Below are 16,955 nucleotides of genomic sequence, written 5' to 3'. Positions count from 1 at the left end.
AAGATTTTTTTAAGTTAACTATACACATATAGTTTAAAAACAATGACACCCAGGGGCGGGGCCAGTTTTGACCCCAGGGCTTTAATTTGAACAAACTTTGTAGACACTTGCTAGAAGATGTTTCATGCTTAATATCTAAACTCTAGCTATTTGGGTTTTTTCAAGGAAGATTTTTAAGTTTTTGCTATAAACATACATTGTATAAGGAAAATCAATGACCCCCGGGGCAGGGCCAATTTTGACCCCAGGGCTTTTAACTGAACAAACTTTGTAGACACTTTCTAGAAGCTGTTTCATGCTTAATATCTAAACTCTAGCTATTTGGGTTTTTTCAAAGAAGATATTTTAAGTTTTTGCTATACACATATAAGGAAAATCAATGACCCCCTAGGGCGGGGCCAATTTTGACCCCAGGGCTTTTATTTGAACAAACTTGGTAGACACCCATTAGAACATGTTTCATGCTAAATATCTTAGCTCTAGCTCTTTGAGTTCTTAAAAAGAAGATTTTTAAAGTTTTTACTATATGCATATAGTGAAAATCAATGACCCCCTGGGGCGGGCCAATTTTGACCCTAGGGCTTTTATTTGAACAAACTTGGAAGACACTCATTAGAAGATGTTTCATGCTAAAAATCTTAGCTCTAGCTCTTTGGGTTCTTTAACATAAGAATTTTTAAGTTTTTACTATATGCATATAGGGAAAATCAATGACCCCCTGGGGCGGGGCCAATTTTGACCCTAGGGCTTTTATTTGAACAAACTTGGTAGACACCCATTAGAACATGTTTCATGCTAAATATCTTAGCTCTAGCTCTTTGGGTTTTTTAAAAGAAATTTTTTTAAGTTTACTATATGCATATAGGGAAAATCAATGACCCCCTGGGGCGGGGCCAATTTTGACCCCAGGGCTTTTATTTGAACAAACTTGGTAGACACCCAATAGAACATGTTTCATGCTAAATATCTTAGCTCTAGCTCTTTGAGTTCTTTTAAAGAAGATTTTTTAAGTTTTTACTATATACATATAGGGAAAATCAATGACCCCCTGGGGCGGGGCCAATTTTGACCCCAGGGCTTTTATTTGAACAAACTTGGTAGACACTCACTAGAAGATGTTTCATGCCAAATATCTAAGCTCTAGCTCTTTGGGTTTTTTAAAAGAAGATATTTAAAGTTTTTTCTTTCCGTTGCCATGGCAACCAGAGTTCTGCATGGAATTAAATTCTTTGAACAATTTTTAAAGGTGACCACCAAAGGAACATTCCTGTGAAGTTTGGATGAAATTGGCCAAGTGGTTTATGAGGAGATGTCATTTAAAGTAAAAGTTTACGGACGGACGGACGCCGGACGAAAAGCGATCACAAAAGCTCACCCTGTCACTTTGTGACAGGTGAGCTAAAAAAAGAAGAGCTGTCAGTAGGACAGCTGCTGGACTATTTCCACAAACAAGAGCCTGGATAATGTGAAATTTTTAAAGTTAAAAAAGGGCCTTAATTCCATCAAAATCCATGTCAGAGTTATAGGCCTTGGTCAGTGACCTCCTACTATGTTCTCAAATAAGTGTGAGCGGTTTCAACCTATTTCCATCAGTTGTTATGTAGATACCAACTTGCAGGCAAAAACTAAAGTGTGACGCTAACGTCTACTCTCTCTGTTCTATTAATAGTAAAGCTTAAAACAAATACAAAAAACTTACGAGCTTCTTCCTGAAAATCCCTGAATCCATCAAACACAGATCTTGTTTTTCTTTTCCGTCCTCGAAATGTTCCTGTAAAACAGTACAAAGTAACATATCGTCATTTTAGTGCAATAACAGGTTAACTCCTTTTGAATTTCTTAAGGAGTTAACTTCTTACCCCTTTACGGTGACAAATAATAGCTCATTTTAACAGTTGAAGATGATCTACTACTAATGAAGCAATCAAATTTGTCAGAGAAAGTGTGTAAATTAAATTCATTTTATTACTGATTAATATACAATGTCTATACATGTAGAACTTTTTATGTTTTGGCAGGAGGTCCTTCCTGGACAAGAGATTAATTACAGTAGAGGACATCCAATCACTTGTTCCTTGTTGATGTGGGTTCGAATCCTATCAAAGACTAAACAGATTATTTTGTGTGAAGAAATTCTCCATGTAGCAAACAGGGGATTTGTGGTGCTATTAATTTCTTCTGCATTTCCTTGAAAAAAAAAAACAATAAAAGGTTTCCCTCCATCACTCCAGTAAAACTTAATATCACTCTTGACCTTCATAAATGTTGGTGTAATTAAAAACACAACAAAGAACATAAAGACCTTGGAATCTTCATAGTGCTTAAAAATAGTTTCATGGCTTTTTTTGAAGTACATTTCACTTAGAGATCTCAATACTTAATTCCAAAAAATTTAGCAGGTTATAATATATAGTCTGATTAATATTGCAGTACTTTACCATATACTGGAGCATCATCCACCAATGTTTCCTGAATTTGGGGAATGGGAGCCCTTACTTCATCACTGTAAGATGGATAAAAACATGGTTAAAATATTTACATTAAAACGTTCATTTTGAGATTCACACTTGCAAGCTAAGCTCAAAGTTATTTAGAGGTTACCACTAATACAGAACCATACGGTTCCCTGTCTGCACACTGATACAGCCTTGCATATCTGCACAGCCTAGCAAAGCTCTACACTATTGCCTAACCAATTTTAGACAGGTTCTGTACTTAACAAGACCCATATACAACCATGAACATTTTGAAATTTTCAGATACAAATAACAATAATAAAACTATGATAATAATGTTATAACTTGAACATGTTGTTTTTTACATTTCTGAAATTAACCCAATAATGAAAATGAAACACGAGGTCTTACACTGCATTAGATGCACCAGCACCACTACCACCACCTTCCATGTGCATATTGATAGCCAGCTCTAAATTTCCTCCACATGCTTCTAACAACTGCCTACCCATGGCAGCATCTGCTCCTGTAACACACATCATACAAGTGTATATTGTGATGCTCAACTTTAAGCTCCATCTTATCATTACACTTCTCACAATGATATATAGATTAACTTTCAGGTACTTCAAAAAAGGCTGCCCTTTGGGGCATACAAAAATTTAATTTATAATTAACAGAACAATTTTCTGTGGTTGACGACAAAGTTTACAGGTATTTATTTGACACATATATCAATGATAAGGTTGGTGAATAGCTGTTTAAGTTCTTTAACAAATTTCTGAGAGAAATAAAAAGATTTTTTTTTTCTTCAGCTTCATTTTTACAAAACCAATTAGTGGATCTTTTACAAGTTGTAAATCTCTTTAAATGACTGCTTAATCCTTTTGATTAATAATAATGGATTACCACACAGCAGTTACATTCTTCGTCTCAATAAAAGACTCAACTGACCTTTTTTGAAAACCTAGCTAAACACCGTTTTCTGGTACGCTACGGATTTAGCTCTGTGGAATTACACCAAATGAAGTCACAGTTACATGATATTTCTATTTTTCTATCATTTTTTACTGTTTAAGGTGAAAAACTTTCATGTGTTTCACTGTTTAAAAATTATCAATATTCCTTTAATATCTATTGCAAACTTTTGATAAAATAAATTGTTTATAATGAAAATCAATAAAATCAAAACAGTCGTAGTGGGATCTTCCATAAAAAATAGAGATATTTTTTGCGTAAACTTGTGTATTTATTTTATTTTTTGTATGGAGTTATTCATACTATGATATTTAATTATTTTCTTACAAAGAAATAACTGTTTTATTTCACTTTAATTCAAAAAGAGTTCATTATCACACTCCATTAGATGAATTTCCAAGAGCTATGTACAGAATGTACAGGAAAAAGTCATTTAGCTGGGTTTTTGAATTCGTGAATATTCATTACTAATAATGGGTTGGCAGATTATCTCAATCTGAAGCAAACACAAGCTATTTTAGTCAAAGATAATCGCGGTGGGGCACTACTACATGGCGTGCTCGATGAATGAATGCAAGCCTGTCAAATTCCTGGCACAATTATTGGGTGAACTTTCCCTACGGGTCCGTCTTCAGCATTCACTTCATGTTGTAGTATATAAACTGGAACGCTAACAACATTAAGCTCTAATTATATCTGATTGACAGCTTAAAGTGTGTAATCACAAATATAATAACTGGTTGGAGACCACCAAAACCGGGCAACAATCAAACCCTCACCACCTCAAAAAAACACTTTCTTTAATTATTTTCTTTGTCCAGTGGTTGTTGATAAATCATCCGGTCTAATTTTAACAATTAATGTGAGTTTAATCTAAAGTTAATTAATTAAATTGATTTATCTTTCTTAAACAGGGCTCATCCGGAAGGGCGATTCAGGCGAAAACTTCGCCGTGTATATTCCAATTTCGCTCTTCCGATTGATCAAAGAGAAGTCAACATCGCCGATAAAATCTTAATTCCCAAATAGTAATAACTTAGCGATGTAAAGAGCAGAGATTGTATCCGCCCATATGACGACCGCTAATTGTCATTATCCAATCAGAGCGTCGCTTTATACTACCCTTCTACCTGTAAGCGAAGCGATAGACCGCCTACTCTAAACAGTAAATAATGAGAACATCGGCCCGAAACGGTATATAGTTTTGCGAGTTTAATACGGGATTTGGCGATAATTATACATTGTTTTTTCCCCGATTATCTAAACACGTGCAATCTTCCCTAATTGATATACACAATGCACTTCGATGGTGGGTTTTTAACCCGAGTAAAGGCGATGTGCAATGGATTTTTCACGGCTATCACAAAACTGTTAGTCAATTAAAAATAATCAATTTTATTAATGATCAGCGACCGGATTAAAAACTTAATCATAGTTTTGAATGATTTCAGTCTGTTAACATCAATTTTTACTGTAAATTGTCGCTCATGTCATGGCTACAAGGCGAAATGCCGAAACCGAGCAGTAAGAAAGTTACTGATTCTGATAGTTACACCTACGCAAAAATTTAAAAAGCCAATTCGCAAAAATCTTGCGAATGGTATGTTGTAGACAGTGGGGGTGTTTGACATTGTTCTCTTTGTAGAAATGCCAAATTTGACACAGTTTACGCACGTGGGTAAGATATCCCGGCTAAACTACATATCGGTCGTATATCATGACAACAAAATTTGTCAGGAAAGAAGTGTTCCTATTGTTTCAATATATATATATTTGTTTTAATGTCGTAAATATGATGCTCAGATTAAGATTTATCAATATTGTAAATTTTAAAAAGCATTATTTATAAAGATATTACCGAATTGTTTCATGAAAATAAAGGGAGGTAATTAGAAATTAATTTTCTACAATTTCTCAGTCAAATTTTTCAATAAGAAATGAATGTATGTAATTTTAGTGATCAAATATAATGTGCACAAATGTTTGCAGTACATATTTTACATATTCTTTGATGTTTGAAAATTGTTTTATAAGCATAATTATATGCATATAATCGTGACATTACAACAGTCTGTACATTGTAAGAAATTTCTGTTACCACAACAGAATAGAACAGATATTATTAGTCAATATCCAATGTGACTTCATCTTCCTTTAAAGGTGAGGAAAGTATTAAAAGTAAAAAATATGAAATTGATTTTATCATCATATCTTTTTTTACACATTATTATCAACAAATGTACATGAAAATACATAAACACATATTTAGAGAAAGCTTATAAATAGCTGATCAATAGATATCAAAAATAATTTTTTATGTTCATATTTGCAGCTCAAAAACATTTAGATGCCATTGCCAGATCTACTACTAAATAATTAATCTACTTTTAATTTATACTAGTTACTACCATGAATTAATCTACTATTAATAAATAAACTGGAGAAATATTATAAGTGATGTTAATTGTGTTTATATTATAATAAAAGGATGTATAGCCATGCATGTTAATGCATACACATTGGGTTGTTTCCCTTCTCCCTAATTTTCGCGAGGTCGTCACTTCTCCCTAAAATTTCCCCCCAGGATGAGCCCTGTTAAACGTTAAATTTTTATGTCTATTACAAAAACGACATTGAAAATTCTGACGTCTGACCTCTTTTTTCTAGCTATAATCATTTTCAAGATAAAAAAATAGATTAATCAGAATTTCAGCATATGCTGCTGGAATATTGTATTTTAGGTTTAAAAAAATCTAAAGCCATTATCTGGATTACATTATGATTATTAGGAGGCAGTACACAGTTTCGGCTGTTTAGTTTCGAATTGGCCAGGGTGGAATTTACAAATAAGAGACAGTTTTGAAATTGAAGTGGATATTTGAGGTTCTAAATGTTTATAGTTACTATATTTCAAGTTTCAATGACTAGTATTGTGTTTCAGTTATTTAGTAAAATTGAATTTAGTGGTGTTAACCCTTGCTTTTTTGAGAGAGCACCTGTCGGATGCGAACATGTGGTTTTTGGAGCTAGGCGGTGAATCAGCTCTTCAATTTAAAGGGTATGCAGAAGACTTAAAATAGTGAAAAAAGTAGGTGCATGACTCCCCGTTTGGATGTTATTTTCAGATTGTGCATTGTTTAAGAAGGAAGAATCACTATAGCTTGTGATTTAATCTTTTGACGTTAATATATTGTTGTATTTTGCGAATAGGGGTAATCCGCTATTTTTGTCGTTGATTTTCGCGACCAAAACAATGAAAAACACAGGGCTATGTGCCAGAAAACTAGAAGGTGGACATGTATTTTTAATTGTTTGCTGTGAGATACATATGTATATGTTAAATATGAAATGCATTTATTTCAGGTGTGTGATTACAGACTTGTGTGTGAGGTTTTGATTGTGGCGCAGTCATTTGTTTGCCGAGAAGCCTTGAAAACTGTGTATTGCCCCCTTAAGTTGACTTAATTTTTTTCACAGACCAACAGGGTACACTTGGATTAAAGCTTTTTTATTCATCAAACATCATGCATTTAATTGTTTATTAATGCGTTGCAATTGTCATGAAAGTATTTGAACTTGTTTACTTTATGATGGAGTGAAATCTAGAGAAAAATCTAAACAAACAAAAAAGATATCCGAAAATGAAAATATCATCCGAAAATCATTTCAAAACGTTTGTTTATGAATGAGATTAAACGAACTTTTTGCAAAACGCAACCAAATTTCTAACCTAGGTTCATAAAATACAGGATTAATGATGTTTTACCTGTAACAGAACAAAACTGAGCGAGCACAGACTCAGTTGTGTTCCCTGTTTTGTCCATTTCGACGGTTCGCGCAATCGACCAGACCGAGGCTGTCGAATTCTTTGATTTACTTCCCTTTTGAGTATAAGATTATAACTGTTCCTCGTTCCATATACCGTAAAGATATATAAGCCTAACACGGCTTTAATTACTTTAAAACATGTTAAATATTATCTACATCTCTGCAATGAAAATAACTGTCAGAATTGCAGTAAAATCATATATTTTATTTTAGATTTTAGATGGTTAAAGCAGAAATATATTTTAATTATTTATCACACACCCGTGCCGATTTTGCGACGTACTAAATACGTACGGTCGTGCATATATTTTGACGTGACGTCATTAGCGTTATAGAGCACTAAATGTTAGCGTTATAGTATAGGTGCTGCAATGAAAAATGTCTCTTATTTCACTTTAAACGGTCTTTATTTTGGGTATGTGATATAATATTATAAATTCGTGTAAGTTCATTACTGAATTATAAATGGCCAATATTTATTTTATATTATATGGAGGATATTTGTTTAGTTCAGTGTAAGATCGGAATTTATTATATACTTATAAATGAAATATTGATGAAATAAAATGCGTATTTTCATTTTCCGTATTTTCACTGTAAACATTTATTTTTCACTGCAGTGAAACATATTTTCCGTATTTTCACTGGTGTCTTGCCGGACTACTTTCTTTTAAATTCTGCCAGTACAGGAAAATCTTTCAAATTTTAATATCAAAAAAGAGAAAAATGTATATAATAAACAGAAAATTCAAGTTTTTTCTATAAATACATGATTTATTTTCATCTTGTGGCATGAAAATTACCATATTTCACTCGTGGCTACCGCCACTCATGAACTATTTATTTTCATACCACTCAATGAAAATAAATCATGTATTTATAGAAAAAACTTGAATATCCTCTATATATTTCACCGAGTGAGCACCAAAAGGTATATTTCACGAGTGGCGCAGCCACGAGTGAAATATGAACTTTTGGTGTTCACAAGGTGAAATATATTTCAATCTTACACTTAATTAAACAAATTTTCTTTTTATTATATGCAAAGAAACGTTTTAAAAAGACATTTAACCTAATACTGAATGAAAAGCGCGCCAAATAATAATACAACGTGACGTTCAAACTCCTCACACTGATTACCTCCCTTGGCAGAATTGTAATCTGTACAATCTCTGTACTGATAAGGGGAGATCACTGCGTAGGAGATTGCGTGACGTTATTTACGACGTCACGTCATTAAGTTGGTACCCAGTACTGTGCACGCTGGTATTTCACTGAAACAACGTAAGGGGCTTAAATTCAAAACAGTGAAATTATCAAAGTGGTAATTTCACTGTTTCAAACAGTGAAATTACCAGTTTTATATCACTGATATATTTCTATAAACCACCGAAAATCATGTAATAAAAATGGGTATATTTAGGCAACAGTTGATATAAGAAAAAGTTTTGGATAAAATATATATCTGCCTAAAACATAAAGACTGCCCCATACTTTTATTAAGTATAATTTTTCCCTCTACAGATATTTCCAAAATGTTCCTTGAGCCATAAGAGTTACGGAATATATTGAAAAACTGAGACGAATCATGGCAAAAATGTATTTAAACTTTCACTGTTTATTCACTATTTGCTTTGGATGGGCATAATGTCACTTTAACTAAATAGATACACTATTGATATGCTAAAATAATTATTAATAGCTAAAATGGGGTTTTTGTGAATTTTTAAAGTAGTCTATTGCTGAATTTACATTTTCCTTTATATTTGAATTATATATACAAAAAAGACAAAGTAAAAATAACCTCATTTTAAAACAAAATACTAAAGATATTACTAAACAGCAATGTTGCATATTCATGTAAGTTATTGAATTTAATAAAGGAAAAGGCAAAAACAAGTTTTAGGTTAGAATTCATCTAATTCAGAGGAAAATGTTTTCATTTACCTATATAAGTCTTCTCTAAAAAGTAAAAAAGAAAAGGTTGTTCGTGTAAACTTGGAGGATTAACTTCCAAGTAATTAATATTCTCTAAATATTAGTAAAGGTCACTGATGGAAGGTATGTCAGGAAAGTAGAGTGTCTTAATAATATTAATAATTAAACAAGGGGGCTGTCTACTACTTAAAAATATCAATAATTACATAGTCTCACTAACTTACTAAATTTTTAAACATTTCCCATGAGCGTTCAAATTTTTCATATTGAAACAGCTGTTTGGCACTGTATTTTTCAGTAGTATAACTAGAAACTATTTGTTTCTTGAAAATTTCCAAAGAAGGCCTTATTTTCTTCAATCTGTTATAGTATATGTACTGTTTTGCTAGCAAAATAATCTTATTTAGGATGATGTTTATATTAACATTCCCAAATAAGATATCAAAATTACTCCAATTAGTGAAATTTATATTACATTTTTCTTTGATATATGATTGTAATTGTTGCCAAAACTGTTTAATAATTTCACAATTACAAAACAAATGTATTAAAGTTTCTGGCTCATGTTGGCAGAATGTACAGTCATTTTCTCTAATAATATTCATTTTTTTTGAGAAGATAGTTTGTGGCTAAAATTCTATAGTTGATTCTGTATTGAAACCAGATCAATTTTGCGTCTTTTGTTACTCTAAAAACATTTCTATATATTAAATTGAAATTCAAGGTATTCATATCACCCAAACTTATTAATTCATTTTTCCATTTTAGCATTGAATTTGGATATTCTTCCTTCTTTTTTATCGTTCTATATATAGATCTGCATCCTTTTTTTATCTTTATTTATAATAGCCAAACCTAAAGGAATGTGAATATTGAATGATTTCTTAGGTAAGTGTCTTATATTATTATTCAAAAGAAATTCATTTACTGCAGCTAAAAAAAACCTTGATATTCCAGATAATTTGTTCTTATATTGAATATACTAATAAAATTTTGCCAGGTGTAAAATTCTCCTTCTTGATTGATAAGGTCCCCTAAAAATATTACTCCCCTAGATACCCATCTGTTATAACAAACACTAGATCCTGCTACTTTAATGCCGGGGTTATGCCATAAATTGACTGAGTAACTTTGCTGACAAGAATTCACCTCTACATTTGAAGAAATTAAATAAAAACTGTAAAGCACATCTTTCCAAAAAGGATTTAAATATTGATGAAATTGTATTCTTGCATAATCTGTACCATACTTATATATGTTATTTAAAAAAGGGCATGCACTTTTAACAATATGTAAACAAATACAATTAACTGTCAACAGTCTTCTTAGCCATGTTGCTTTTAAACTATACATAAAACACTTGAGATCAACCATCTTAAGCCCTCCAAACTTGTATTCCTGTGATATAATATTTCTTTTAACCTTATCTCTTGAATCACTCCATAGAAAATTGAAAAACATTTGCTGGATAATATTTATTTTTGCTAGTGGTGGGTTAGGAATACTCAAAATCAAATGATTTAATTTTGACAAAGCAAGGGTTTTAATAACCACCAATTTGCCGAGTGGCGTTAACACTCTTTTTGACCAGCAAGCAAATAACTTTTTAATTTCCTCAATTTTTGAGTCATAATTAATATCAACTATATTAGATAAATCTACTGAAAATTTAATTCCAAGCAGTGTGAAATGTTATCTCCCCATGATAAATTGTATTCTGGACAAAGTATTGTGCGACTGTATTTTTTTGACCCAAACCAAATTACTTTTGTTTTCTCCATATTTATATTAAGGCCTGAAATGTTTGCATAAAATTTTAAAGTTAACATTGTGTTTTTTAATGATTCTGACGTGCCATCTAAGAATAAACTAGTATCATCAGCATATTGAGAGAGTTTGTACTCTGTACCATTAACACTAATTCCTTTTATATTATTATTATCTCTTATCAATATTGACAGGATTTCTGCGCAAAGAATGAACAGGTAGGGAGACAGAGCATCACCTTGACGGCGAGAACCAATCTGACATGTAACCATTAACAATAACACACGACTATATTTGTATAAAAAAGTTTGATCCATGATCTAACAGAGGGTCCAAAATTAAAAAACTCTAAAACTTGATGCATAAATTTCCAGGAAACAGTATCAAAAGCAGCTGCAAAATCTATTAATAGTAACAATCCAGGTATATTATTCTTTTCTGAGTAGAACAAGAGATCATAAACTAATCTTATGTTTGTCGCCATGAGTCTTCCGGGTAAAAAGCCTGTTTGGTCATCGTTAATGATCTTTCCTAAAATATTTTTTATGCGAAAAGCTATTGAAGAAGATGCAATTTTATAAGATACATTTTGTAGTGAAATTGGTCTCCAATTTTTCAAGTAGAATTTATCTTTGTTTTCTTTTGGAATGCAGGTTATAACACCTTGTTTTTGACTTACTGACAGTTCACCTATGTTATATGCATGATTTATTGATCTTACTAAAAACATACCTAAATCATTCCAGAAAAATAAAAAAAATTCTACAGTAAAACCATCATTGCATGGACTTGTATTATTTGACATGCGTTACAGACTATTTAACATTTCATTGTAAGTAAGGGCACCTTCAATAGATTGTTTCTCATTATCTAGTAATTTTGGTATGTCGACAGTATTATACAAAATTTGACTTAAACACACTGTTTCTGTATTTTTGAATTTATATAAATTTTCATAATGCCTCTTTGTTTCTGCAAGTATTTCTTCCTGTTTTTGTAAATGTTTTCCTGTTTTTGTTATTAAAGAGTTCATAAATTTTGAGACATAATTTCTGTTTTCCAAATTGCAAAAGTATCTTGTAGGTTTCTCTCCTTCTTGTATCCATTTAGCTCTTGATCTGATAAATACACCATCCATTTTTTTCTTCCGTAATTCTAAAAGTTCTTTTCTTTTGTTTTCTAAAAGTTCATAATTAGTGTTAGGCTGGGACTCAATATCCTTTATTTCTTTTAAAAGTTTATCTTCATTATTGATGTTTATTTTTTTCTATGAGACGCATAACGAATGGTGATTCCTCTAATAGATAAAAGAAGAGTTTCAAAAAATAACTGGTCATTAATGTTGAACTGAAGTTCATGAAGCGGAACATCATTTATATTTTCATTAATGTTGGAGGAATATTGAATTTTTGTTTCTTTAATGACTTTTTTAACTTCATTTACATATGCTACTTCTTTTAATAAAGAATTGTTAAACTTCCAGTATGATATTCCTTTTTTAAATTTGTCTAAATCGAGTGATATATAAATTAAAGAATGATCCGTTCGGTAACCCGATAAAATTAGTGAACATTCAAGATCTGTATACAAATTATCAGAAATGAGAAAAAAATCTAAGCGTGCCTTTTTAACTGGATTTCTTCTAAACCATGTGTACTCTCTTTTTTCTAAATGATTTTCTCTCCAGCAATCTAAAAGATTGAATTCTGACATAATATTAAAAACTTTATCTCTAGCATTAGGATTATTTAAATGAACATAATTAAATAAATTAAATTTTGTTGTTATGAAGATAAGTGATGCATAACTTGAATAACATTTGGTTTTGAACTTCCGCGTTCCAAAGTTCTTGTTTCAACTGATAAAGAGCGAGACAGGTAAGACCATTTAGCATTTGTGGTGAAATATATTGAAAGTTCGTGTTCGAGTGATTATGTATAATAATGAGACTATAATGAAATACAATAAAACAATACAGAACAATACATGTAGAGAAAGAATATGCGCATGTTTTGCAAGAAAATATATAGATTATGAAATTTGAATTAAACTCATAATAAAAGTTATTTCAGCTCAAGATATGAGAAGGGTAAAGACTAATAATTATAGTAATACTTTATGTCTCGGGTTATATAGTACAAACGTGTTTAAGTGAAGAGTTTGCAAGTTTAAAATGTCATATTTTGTTTTAATCGAATTTACAAAAGCTGACTGTTGTATAACATTAATTGCTATACGGTTAAACGAAAACACACTAAGTATGCGTATTTATATTTTAAGTATCCTCCGAAGACATTTATAAAAATCTTTATTTTACATTTTGCATTTATTTATATTGTTTGTATTCGTATCAATGACAATTATTCAAATTGATATTTAAACAACTTTTATAAATGTTCATTACGACGAGTACACATTCATTATATACAGTGTAAAATTTTAAGTTGACAAATCTTCATTATGTAGAAAGGGAGATGACTCAATGAAAAAGCATAATGTAGAATTAAATATAGTTGTTTATATCTAATCCTGAAATCATTGATAAAATGGTCAATAAATCCAAAGGCCCGATACAGCTAACTGAAGCAAAAGATAAAATGTGTGAAAAATCAATTTAAAATCATTTTTGAATTTTTGAATAGCAAAACTGCAATGAAAACATATACAAATGGGTGGATACTATTTTCCAACGTGAATGTTGCGATAAGATTCGGTAATGTGATAATGATGACAAAATCTTTACAGCTTTCACTACTGAAATATTTACCAAATAATGGTAATAGGGTAAGATAAATCTCTTTTTGAAAATAGTTATTATTTCGTATAAGCGTTTTTCTCACCTTTAAGTTTCCTTTCCTTCTATTTTATCAGATAAATCATGGAAGTATCAGGGAAATTAGCAGCTCCCTCAAAGAAACATTTTAATCTTTACTGCCTTCCATGCAGCATAGATGGATTACAAGAGCTAGCTTACGTCTATTGCCAGGAGTGTGAGGTACATCTGTGTAAGAGATGTTCCTATCATCACCGACAGCAAATATCATCAAAAAACCGTGTTCAGCATAATACGGAAATAATGCAAAAGCAACCGAAGACAGGGGACGAAAAAAGTGATCAAACAATTAATTTCTGCATTAAACGTAGTAACAAACAACAGGAGTTCTTTTGTAGTAAACATCGTTCTATGGCATGTTCTGCTTGTTTAATCAAAGATCGAAAACATTGCAATGTTAAGTATATTCCCGATATTCCAGGAAACCTGTCTGATGGGCTGGATAATTTAATAGACCGAATGGAGACACTTGTCAGGAAGTTTAAATGTAAGGTAAAAGTTACTAAAAGTGCCACAACAAACAAAGAAAAAATGTTCATGAAAATTGCTGAAGATTTACAGATGATTAGAAAGGAAATAAACGAATTTTTAGATCAGATGGAAGCCGAAAATATAAAGGATAAAATATAAAGCTCGCAAGCATGCAGCAAAATCTACACAAGAAAATGTAAACGCAGAAAGTTTACAAATCGAAGAGGAAATGCCAAGTACATTGTACAGACTAAAAGAACATAGTAACGAGGACAAACAGCATTATAAGTTGTTTAATGAGATGACAGAAATCGTACCTCAAGTTGCAAGACAATTAGATAATGAAAAGCAATTAGTGGAATATAAGGGTGATATTACATTTGTCCCAAGCAAAGACATAGTACATCAAGTGAAAAATGATAAATATATAGGGACGATTTCTACACACAGAAGACTCTCACCCGATAGTACAATATATGCCCAGTATGAAAGAACACTTCAAATGAAGCCCTCTTTTGATAAGGAACAATGCCATATCTTAGGAATGATATTAATTTCCAACAAACAAATGATTGTAGCTGGCTACAACAATAACAAAATAAAAATAATTGATATATGCCACGGAAGGCTTGTATCACAAATATCTGTATCCTCAGAACCACGTGATGTGATAAAACTTCCACAAAATCAAGTTGCTGTTGCTCTACCTGATGAACAACATATCCAGATAATGTCTTACACTTACACAAGTATGTCTTTAGATCGTCGTATAGATGTTGGAAATAAGTGTTATTGTGTAGCATATTGGCAAGACATGTTAGTAGTAGGCTGTAATTTTAATCCAGGAAAGCTGATTGTTTTGGATTTTGACGGAAATATCGTAGAGGTGTTTGACACTCCTGGATTGTTTGGAGGACCTAAAAAGATTGTTATCAGCATTGATGAGAAGTTCATATATGTATCTGATTATAACAATGTGTCAAAGAGGAGTAAGTTCCTAAAGATAGACTGGCAAGGAAACATTGTACAAAGATTCGAGGATCAAGGATATGTAAGTCCTACAGGAATACAAGAGTTAATAGGTGGTACGTTGTTGGTATGCTACAGGAACATTCACACAATTGTAAGATTGTCGAGGAGCTTTAAAGAATGTCCAATTGTAGGATTGGAGAAAGCAAACCTTCATTTTCTACAGGCTGTTATATACTGTAAAAGAGATCAAAAATTGTATATTAGTTGCTCTTCTGCACACGGCTTCTGTGCGGATAAAATCAAAATATTTAGTTTTGAATTGTTTTAACTGCATAACATGTTATATTGTATATTATACGTATATATTCTGCATTCATTGAGATGAATTATATATATTGTTTTATGAATATACATGTATAACATCTTTGTCATTATCTTTAGAACACTGCATGTACTTCATCATTTTATTTTAATGTCAGACATCATACAGTTTGAATATTTTGATTTACACTTCTATTATCGTGATTTTTTTTTGCATTTGTATTCTTCTATAACAATATATTGTCAAAGATATAGATTTTGCTACAATTCTTAATTTCAAACAAAAGCAATATCTTGATATCTTAGCCGAATTATTTTGCAAGGTAACAAAACAAATTGATGTCATTTATGCCATTATATCTAATGCTATCTTTCGATATAAATCATAAATGTCTAGTTTGTTTGAATATGAAACAATTATATACCTTACCAAGATAGAAAACGATCCAATAGAAAATTTAACTTGTAATTTACAAAAACAAAAATTCAAATTAAAAAGTCTGCTTTTTATGTTTTTTGTTTATCTTTTACCGCGATATATTAGTATTGTAATTGTTAGAAAATCAAAAAAGAGCGCGAAAAACTCGTGCGGGGTTTGTCAGATGTCAAGCAAATTACATGTAGTTAGATCATACCGAAATGATCCTTTTTTAAAAGTGTTAAAATATCGGTTACCAGAAATTCTAATTTCGAGAATAATTTTTCATTTCACTGTACATAAAAATCACCACACAATCAGTGAATTGTTATAAATGAAAAATGCTTACGTAACTTATATGTCTAGCTCACAATACAGTAACAGACGCCTTCCAAATAATATTATTAGATCTAAACGAGATGTGTTTGAATCGTATTTTCTGAAATTGTTACAAATTCAATATTCCTAACATGTATTTTCTTTGTCTTATTTGCCACAATTGGCCACAAAATAATAGATAATCGCAATGATTTTTAATGTATTGGATATAGAATAGACACGCTATTGCTGTCTTAAATTAGTGTTAATGAACTGTTATAATTAAACCATGATGCAAATGCGTGTTCTACATGTAGTCATAACACAATTTATGAATCATGAGTATGCACTAACAAGTTTAAAAGACATAAATCAGGATAAACTGCCGACATTTGAGACTTAAAAATATAATTTTATTATTATCAGGGAGTGTGCAAGTAGTGCTACATATCAGAACGGACACACATTTCTATTGAAGGGACAAACGGAAAAAACCTCTGGGCGTATTTTAAGTAAACCATTAGTATTTAATCAAACATAATGCTAAATTTCAAGATCTCCATCAAACTTAATATCTTATAAATCAGTATTCACAAAGTCAATAGATATCTAACTTTTCTTCTTGTTCGTGAATAATATCTTTTTGGAAAGAATT

The 16,955-nt window shown here is 31.3% G+C and overlaps 2 protein-coding genes across 2 annotated transcripts; one reads left to right on the top strand and one right to left on the bottom strand.

The window, feature by feature from the left end:
• Positions 1-1,699: 1,699 nt before the first annotated feature.
• Positions 1,700-7,454, bottom strand: LOC132738506 (UBX domain-containing protein 7-like; the record flags this gene model as incomplete). The annotated part of the gene is given in 4 exon segments (XM_060726010.1): positions 1,700-1,771; positions 2,439-2,503; positions 2,868-2,982; positions 7,201-7,454. Coding segments are annotated over 4 exon segments (310 nt in total), but the record flags the coding sequence as incomplete, so codon positions are not given.
• A 4,621-nt stretch (positions 7,455-12,075) lies between these two features.
• Positions 12,076-16,167, top strand: LOC132738505 (uncharacterized). The gene is made up of 2 exons (XM_060726009.1): positions 12,076-12,844; positions 13,839-16,167. The coding sequence occupies exon 2, from the start codon at positions 14,501-14,503 to the stop codon at positions 15,569-15,571; it is 1,071 nt and encodes a 356-aa protein (XP_060581992.1). The 5' UTR covers positions 12,076-12,844; positions 13,839-14,500; the 3' UTR covers positions 15,572-16,167.
• The last annotated feature ends 788 nt before the right edge of the window (positions 16,168-16,955 follow it).

This window comes from Ruditapes philippinarum, unplaced genomic scaffold (genome assembly GCF_026571515.1).
Source record: "Ruditapes philippinarum isolate M1 unplaced genomic scaffold, ASM2657151v2 ctg8397_1_1_1_1, whole genome shotgun sequence".
Taxonomy (NCBI): Eukaryota; Metazoa; Mollusca; class Bivalvia; order Venerida; family Veneridae; genus Ruditapes; species Ruditapes philippinarum.
This window is presented reverse-complemented; position numbering and strand designations above follow the sequence as displayed.

Coding starts and splice junctions, on each gene's coding strand:
- LOC132738505 (XM_060726009.1), top strand. CDS start 14,501: ATGCCAAGTACATTGTACAGACTAAAAGAACATAGTAACGAGGACAAA.